The sequence below is a fragment of the Copadichromis virginalis genome, linkage group LG3 (assembly GCF_057382275.1).
Source record: "Copadichromis virginalis isolate Kocher_CV1m ecotype Utaka linkage group LG3, C_Virginalis_male_GT1.1, whole genome shotgun sequence".
Taxonomy (NCBI): domain Eukaryota; kingdom Metazoa; phylum Chordata; class Actinopteri; order Cichliformes; family Cichlidae; genus Copadichromis; species Copadichromis virginalis.
In genome coordinates this window covers 50872085-50880704 of record NC_140620.1, presented here as the reverse complement: position 1 = coordinate 50880704, position 8620 = coordinate 50872085, and the positions used below count along the sequence as shown (strand labels likewise).

General features: G+C 41.9%; 1 protein-coding gene across 1 annotated transcript; it reads right to left on the bottom strand.

Annotated features, from left to right (window-relative positions):
* Window positions 1-649: 649 nt before the first annotated feature.
* syt4 (synaptotagmin IV) lies at window positions 650-8380 on the bottom strand. Its single transcript, XM_085451578.1, has 5 exons — window positions 8054-8380; window positions 5525-6141; window positions 5104-5427; window positions 2349-2469; window positions 650-1927 (listed from the first exon to the last, which is right to left on the bottom strand). Exons 1-5 carry the CDS (start codon window positions 8085-8087, stop codon window positions 1608-1610), a joined length of 1416 nt encoding a protein of 471 aa, XP_085307704.1. The 5' UTR covers window positions 8088-8380; the 3' UTR covers window positions 650-1607.
* Window positions 8381-8620: the final 240 nt, after the last annotated feature.

Sequence of the window (8620 nt, the reverse complement as noted above, 5' to 3'; positions counted from 1 at the left end):
ATGGATTCGGTATCTTGCACAAAATAACCTTGAGTTCTTAAATAATGACAGACAGGTGTTTACAATAGGAACCAGCTACAGTGTTAGAAGCACTGAAGAAGAAGTGCAAGGGGACAGACCAACAGACACTGATGCAACTCAGTGCAAGACTACAGACTACAGGATGGGAGGAGAAATAGAGGAATAACAGTTTTAAAGACTTAGATTTGCAGTTGAATTTATAATTTTATGAAAGGAAGGGAAAAAGAGGGGAGTAGCATGCTGAGGCAGCTGTCCTCTTGTTGAACCACTTAGCTGATATTAAATTCAGACATGATGACTTCATCCCCAAGCACTTAGCCACTCAGCAGTTATTACATCATCAGATTTGGAATTGAGCCGAATGATGTCATCCCTAGAGGTGGGGCAGGTGATGCGCACATCTGTGCACAGACTGTGTAATGTAGTAGTATAATTTTAAAGAAGCTTTTAGCTTAGACAGATTTTCTGTGGAGATGGTGGCTGTTGCCAGGAAAATAATAAGAATGTTTAACTTTGTTACCTTAGTTTCTTGCATCAGACTCAACCCTTGAAATCCTTTATAGAAGTGGTGTTAATGTATTTTTAATAACACACTGACAGTTAAATAAAAAAGAAAAAAAAATCAAACTCGTTTTCTTTCTCAGAACTTGCCATATTTTATAAGTACATACATTTACATTTCAGCCGTCTTTGTGCTCACAGTAAAGGGGACAAAACACAACGTAAATATTATGCGGCTCCCATCTCTTTAACACACAAACACACACACAAACTCACACAGTGGTGTCAGGACACTTTATTCGAAAGACGCGCACCCTCTCACACGTGTGTAAATGCATCCACATTACTGTCCCCGATGCAGACAGTCAGTTCCAATCTATTCTCCAACCACCTAATTTAGGCTTTCTTGCACTTAAGAAAATGATATATGAAATACCACTTATACTTACAAAACATGTTCAACAAACCAAGAGTGCAAATAAAAAAAAGATAAATAAAAACAGTCTACATCTTTATGATGAAAACATTGTCATTATAAAATAAACTTTAATAATAATCCACTTTTTTACAGCTGTGTCAGATGTGGTTCATTCTGGTTTTCATATGATGGAATATAGGTTACTATTTATAGGAGGAAGAGCTGAAGAAAGAGAAGAAGAAGAAGAAGAGGAAAAGAAGAAGAGTAATAGCAACATTAAAGACATTCTGCACTGCACACGGCTACAGTGACAATTGGTTGCTTGCATGTAGATGATGCTGCATGTTTCCAGGTGATTTTCAGTGACAGTCTTTGGAATCGTTTAAAGCTTTGGGGTTCCTTTTGTCATGCCCCTGTCCTCCCACTGAACCCCAAATACTTCAAAGATAGGTGATTGAATGAATGAACGATTGAATGATGACATCACTTGAAATGAACCCCTCCTACACACATCAAAGTCCACTCCCCCCTTATTCAACCCGCCCTCATTTTAAGTCCACTGGTTACTGGCAAGCAGGATGTTGGATCCCACCCATCCTCCTTCCGTCCCTCTCGTGGTTGAACCAGATCAGATATGGATGACAGGAGCCACCAACACCCCAATTTTCTAATCCTCTGACATGACATGCCACTTGGCGATCTGGCGACGCGGGTGGTCGCAGATCTCCCTCCAGTGCTCCCCGGGAGTACCTGCCGCCGATGTGCCCAGCACAAGGCGCCCAATGACGGTGTTGGGGCAGCGTGAGTTGCCCATGTCTGAGTCCATCAGCAGTAGCTCCACGCTGGTGTCCCTCAGGCCCTCTTCGGAGGGTAGATCGAAGACAAAGAGCTCATTAAACACCGGGTTAGGCGAGCTTTTCTTCACATGGGTTTTCTTCTTGCACACGCGTTTCTTTCCATGATACATGTTCACCTTGACATATGGATCTGGAGGAGAAGAACGATAAGAGTTGAGCAAGAAAAGCCACAGCGACTATCCATGCCTGCGGCAGCTGCAGAGTGGCACATTATTTCTAAACCAGATCAATACAGCAATCAATAGAGCGGAAATGATGGATGTTAGTGATGAGGACAAAAGAGGCTGGCTGTGTAAACACTGTGTGTGTATGTGTGTGTGTGTGCTTGTCACTAAAGTGCTCTATCACATCCTGATCAGATTACTTTGGTGCGGTGGCGGTGCCATTAGTGCAACTATCACAGCATCTAAAGCAGTCTGGGATGCACAGCAGGAAGAGCAAAATGATTTTGGTTTCATCCCTTTACCGTTATGAAGAAGAAATACATTCAAGCCTGCAGTTATATGGACATGGTTTGCATATTAAACTGGTTCAGTTAAAAGCCCGTGTACCTGTAGGTCCATTGTTTTCAGTCTTGGGGAGGTGGCGAGCTTTGAGAACAACTACAGTCAGAGTGTTGGTGGTGGACTGGTAACACAGGGACAGCAATAACTCACCACGACCTGAAGATTTCTGTGGAGAAGAGAAGAATGGATAAAGTTTAAAAAAAAAAAGCAAAAATCGGCAGAGCAAACAGAGCAAACATTTGTAAGTGAAACTTACACTAAAGAAACCCTAAATCCAGCCTGTCCTTTCATGTTTTCCAATTCTACTTAATAAGCAGACATTTGTAAAGTTGTTATTCGGTTCTCAAGTTAATACATTTAAGTAGGTTAAATTAATCAGAAGAATGGATCCACTTAGTATGTATTAAAAGAATTAACACAATAGGGCGTGGTAGTTATTAAATAATGAATAACCTACAAAATTACGAGCTACAAAACAGTTTGTGGTGCTGCTGCTGCTTCCCGTGCAGCAAATGGTGCCAGTCCTGACAGCTTGAGACACTGCCGGCTAAATAATCATCACCTGCTTATGTGGTAGATTTTCATATTTAACACACACAAAATGTGTCACTGAGAAGCTCCCGATCTTCTCTACAATTTGTTGCTGCTGTCACAGTTTGCTCATGCACATACACATCCATGCCCGCGCCCCGTGAGAGTCGGCACCTCAGATGGTTGCGATCGCACCTTAGAGGCTCGCAGTCTCATGGTTGCCACAGCAACGAGAAGTAGCACACAGACAACTTCTAGCAATGACCTGATGTTCAGGTCTAAATCCAAAAGGATTGCCTGTTATTTTTAGTCTAATTAGTTTGTTTATTTGTGTATTAATGTATTTATTGTTTCTGTACTTCCAGAGCGAAAGCATGTTGGTGATGCCTGTGTCTCTTATTTTCTGGTGTATTGATTCTTTAAACTACTGGGTGGTCACACATACACAAAACTACACAAAGCAGTGAGACAAAATCTATGTCACACAGACAAAGAGAGCCACCACCCTGTAAGGCATGGGCTGCAACTTTTAAGAAACAACTGCATGCGTGTCTCATGCTGATGTGGAGAAAATGGTTCTGTTTAATTATTGTCCCTTTGTGCACTGTAAATCCATGTTACAAGACCAACAAGCTGCGTTCTCCGCCCTTTTATTTGCATATGAAATGTTTCTCATTCTGACAAGTTCAGCTGCGGCATAGCAAATAAATGAAAGAGATTAAGGATTTTCTTCAGCAAAAGAAGCCAGAAATAACCTGCAAAGCAATTTCATGAATTCAAAAACTAATTTTTAGCTGATTTCACAGGTTCTTATTCCCCCTTACTATAAAGCTTTGCGAGATTTCTCTCCTCTGGGACCCAGATGAGAAATGGAATTGATGAAATACAGTTTGTCTCAGCATGGGGTGAAGAGAAGAGAGATAAGAAATCTTATCCTCTTGAAGAGAGACGAGTGGAGATGGGATAAAACCTTTATACTTCACAGACTTCCATTTCCTAGCACTTCCCTAGAGTACGATATGGTACCAGAGACCATTAAAGACATTACACGTAGCTCATATTCCTTTTGAGAAACTACAAATATGCATGAACATATCCACAACTACCACACAGGGAAAGAGCTTCCATTTTAGAAGAGCACAATATCACCTCACACGTCTATAATTACACAATGAGAGATGCTCATGCATGGCCATACCATTTAATACCAGTCTATAGAGTGGTGCTCTATACTATACCACAGACCAATGATAAGCACAAGGATATCCTTTTACTTTTATTTAATTTAGCCAAACCAGGAATCATTTAGGCTAATGCATTTAGAGGAAATGAAGACATAATGTACTCATGGGTGTCAAAGTACTCAATACATTAAATGACACTTATAAACATTACTTCTGCATGTTTGTGGTCCTCACAGATGCCAGGAACAGCAAGCCTGGACCGCCTGCCCACAGATCTATAATGATGTAGTGTTGTTATCGTCTGACCTTCGTGGAATGGGAAATGTCGCCATGATAGCCTGGTTCACAGGTTGCCATTACCGTTTTAACTGTGTGATGCACTAAAGGAAAGGTATGTAGGGAGGATGTCATGTAAAGCAGTTCCAGCTGTTAAATGCAATGAGCAGATGAAATGACGTAAGAAAATAACGAACCCTAAAAAAGCTGATGAAAAACGTAAACAATAAATACCAAAAGCATCCTTGTATCCAAAGCAGCTCAGTGTCAACTTGCAAATCCATATTCCTGTAACAGATCTCATCTCTCTCTCCACAGATATATACCCTCTCTGCTTTCTCCTCTGGTTTCACATGATATTAAAATCATTTCTAAACCAACTAGAGGCTGTTATGATAGTTATTCCTCTGGTATATACCAATGAAATGTTAATTTAAAACTTCCATCGAAGATAGAGATCACACACACGGAATGAGATTAATCATTTTTATTAAGAGAATTTGGAATCGATAAAATGGTGGGCTTGCATTTGAATGATTTACATATTATTATATTTTAGTATTTAAATGACTTTTAAGATTATTCATTGATTAATATGGTAACAGTGGAAGTAATCAGCTTACTTTGCTGAATTTGACTAAGCTGTTCTGCTGTAATGCTTTTAGGGAGTGGTGGTGTAGACAGAGATGGTGTGATGAAAAAAAGCTGAGTCACTATCAGAGCAGTTGTAGAATTAAAATTGAGCTCACTGAATGACTTTATACATGAAATACAACACTAAGGCTTCAAACATTTGTTCCAAATCTTACCTTGACATTTTTCTTGATTATCTCTCGGCTCATGAGGACACGCCCCTCGGACAAGTCGATCCCAGACAAGGGAACAAGGGTCTCGCCGATGACTTCATCACGAGAGAACCGGTCAAAGCTCAGCACCATGAAGTGAAGGGCCAACTCTGACACACGAGCAAGTGAGATGCCGTAGAAGCTGAAGGTCTCATCAAAAGTGGGGTCTAGAGTTTTTCGCAAGACTCTGGTCTTCACCCTGTGCTTTTTTTCCGGCAGTAGGGTCAGCTTGATGTAAGGGTCAGAGGTCAGCGACTGCTCGTCAGTTGGAGTCAGACCATGGGCTTCCTAGAAAAGTGAAAACAATCAAGTATTTAAGACTGTATGTATTAAAAATAAGTATTACTTTAAATGTTTTAAAAATAATCTTAAACATATACAGTACCTTGATATGAACAATGAATGCCTTCCTCTCTTCCTGGTATTCAAGGGAAAAGTGGAGGGTCCCTAGTCCAGCCTCCTTGTCTTCCCCCTGGGGCCTGTCCACAGCCGGGGTGGGTGCTTGGCTGGAGAGAGTACTGGATGGTGAAGGCAGGTCACGGCGGTCCATCACACCAGGCTGGGTGAACCCTGCATGGGGAGAAGGCAGCTCCAGATCTGGGGAGCTCCGCAGCTTCTGGTGGTGATGAAATGGTTTAGTGGTAAAGTTGCCATTCAGATCCCGTTTCTCCAGGTCCAGATGGAGAGTTGGCCTGGAGCCATTTGGGCTTGATGCCAGTTTGTCTGTGGCAGCTGCATTCACTGGTGGCGCGGTGTGGCAGTTTCCATTGACATCTGTTTTACTGGTGTCGTTAGCTGCTGTGGTGGGAGGCGCAGCAAACTTTTTCTTGCCACTGAGGCTCTCTGGGTAAATGTCGACTCCTTTGAGCATGTGCACAAACTTGTACGGAGGTGTCTTCTGGGACTTGGTGTTTTTACGCTGGCAACAGATCCACGCAAAGGCTGACACAGTGAATACGAGGCCGAAGACACTCACCACAGCAACACCTACTGGCACTGCCACTGTGGGGGAGGAAAGAATGAAGGGAAGGACAGCGGGGGTGTGGGTGGACAGATGGAGAAAAATAATTCAGCAAAGTAAAATTAAAAATAAAAACTTAACAAACTAAGCAGCAACTGTAAAACAATTTCTATCTCACAGATTTTATTGTTACACCGAGGCAAGTGAGTCCATTTTGTGATTCTGACTAATGCAGCTGCAGCCTTGACTCAGAGGGAGAACAACGCAATCTGTTCAACTCTGATCAAATCTCGGCATCACTGTTTTCAGAATCCAAACATGGTTACTCTTTATGAACAGGAAACAGGTGGAAAAATAATGAACTTATGGGAAAACTACACAACGTCTTTTGTGACAAGGCGATCTCTCCATAGCAGCTTTATAAAAACAGCTAAACTCAGATCCAATCATTGTCACAAAAGCATTATAAAGATCAGTGTACACTATTACAAGGAAACAGGCAGAAATGTTGAAGATTCAAATATTTGCAGTGAGAATTTAATACATGTGGTTTGGGCAAATCCTTATTTCAACCAGCTGGGTGGTCCTGATTTAGAAACAGTACTTAATAACGCAGATATCTTTAGTCATACTCATCAAGGATGATGGTCACTACTATTGGGATTACTAAGGCATATTTAGGGACCTATTTCCTGTCAGTTTTCCTTTTATGGTATTGCCGGAGACAGAGATATTTACAAGTGAATGCTTCAGTTCTTTGTTTTGCAGTGCTGAGCTGTGACTCACCATCAATCAAGCTGCCTTGTCATGCTACCAGATTTAAAAGGGTTGCCTCGCAGAAGAAAATGCATACCATTTCCTGCAATTAAGCAGGCGACATAGTGGAAAAGCACTCAGATCAGCCCATAAAAAGAAGGAAGAGGTGGAAGTGGCAAGGTGGTGGTTGTGGTAATCAATCACTCTGATACTTATCTTTAAAATCTGCCTTTTCATATTGTCAACACAATCACGGCTCTGCTTTTGATAATTTGAGAATCAGTACAGTATCACTAATTCACACTTTCCTAAGACAGCCTTTGTGCTGGGGTTATTGTATAGCAAATGTGTTCTGTTAACACACAGCAAGCAATAAGAATATATAGTTCCCTTCTCACTTAACCCTAAATAATTAATATGTAATCTTCTTCTATGGGATTGGGGTGATCTAATAATATTGCAGAGATTTCCATTCATATAGTTTCTTAATATTGTAGGCTGATTTTGCTCTGGCAACTGTGTAATAATCTGAAAATACAACGAAATTCACTTTATCCACGAGTAAGCAGTTCACTTCACTTTTAGATCACAGCACTTATACATATTGTTTTCTCTGCTTTTTTCATGAATATTTCAGCCCAGTAGCATCCCTGGGTGGGATGGCTTTCAAGGCAGCAACAACAGACAGATGGATGAGGCAACGGGAGGGCAGTGAGGTAGCAGCTGAACCGAGAGGAAAATAAAGAAAAGAAACAGGTGCTTTCCTGGCTTTACCTGCGTTGTAGTAACACCTAGAATGCAAAAATAGTGACTTCATTATTGCACCCATTAATATCGCACTGAATAATGAGCTCCACCCTTTCCTGATAATTAGCTGTCGCCCTTTGGCCAGCTGCAAAATGGAGGAATGAAGTCCACCCAAACACGTTGTTTTACGACACACTGCGCGAGCCATTCACTTTACACTAGTTACACGCCCTACAAAAATAGCAAACAACGAAGAAGAAAAAGAAAAAAAGAAGAAGCCGACATTTAGAAAGTCAGCTAAATTTGAAATCCATAAATTAGCTTCTGGCCACTTCCAGCCAGTGCTAGCTAACAATTTTAGGATGAGTCACGCGGCAGCTTAGACATCCACGGTGGGGTTTTCTCGATGAAAACGATATCCGTGAAGTTTTGAGCAGGATTTGGACTCACCGAGCTGAGCTCCATCCTCCACCATTGGAGCCATGGTCGCTATCCAAGGTGCTGAACAATGTCCGTCTGCTTCAACGCTTCAGCTTCGGCGCTGCTTTCTGTAGTAGCCGCTCCTCTGATGCTATGCTCGTGCGGTTTTTCTCAGATTTTATTAATAATACAAAAGTCTTTGTAATGCTTCAATAATTAAAAAACAAACAGGATTTCCCAGAGAGAAGTATGGGGGATGCTCTGTTCTCAGCCTGCTGCTGTTACTCCGTGATGCGTGAGTGTGTCTCTGAGGCGGCAACACCCCGTTTCTTCTCTCTCTCTCACTCTCTCTCTCACTCTCACTCTTCCCTTCTCTTCGCTGTTCCCCAGCCCCCCCTCCCCCCTCCCCTACGGTAAGGCTGAGCTCATCAGTGCTGACGCAGTCGTGACGGAGGCTGGCTGTGAAATCAGGACCCCCGGTGAAGCAGCACAACAGGGTTGCCAATTTTCCTAATTGATTGCTAGGAATTGAACATTATCCTTGTGCGTCTTCTTCATCCGTGTTTATGTGATGTGGTTGTGTATTTGTAAGTGTGT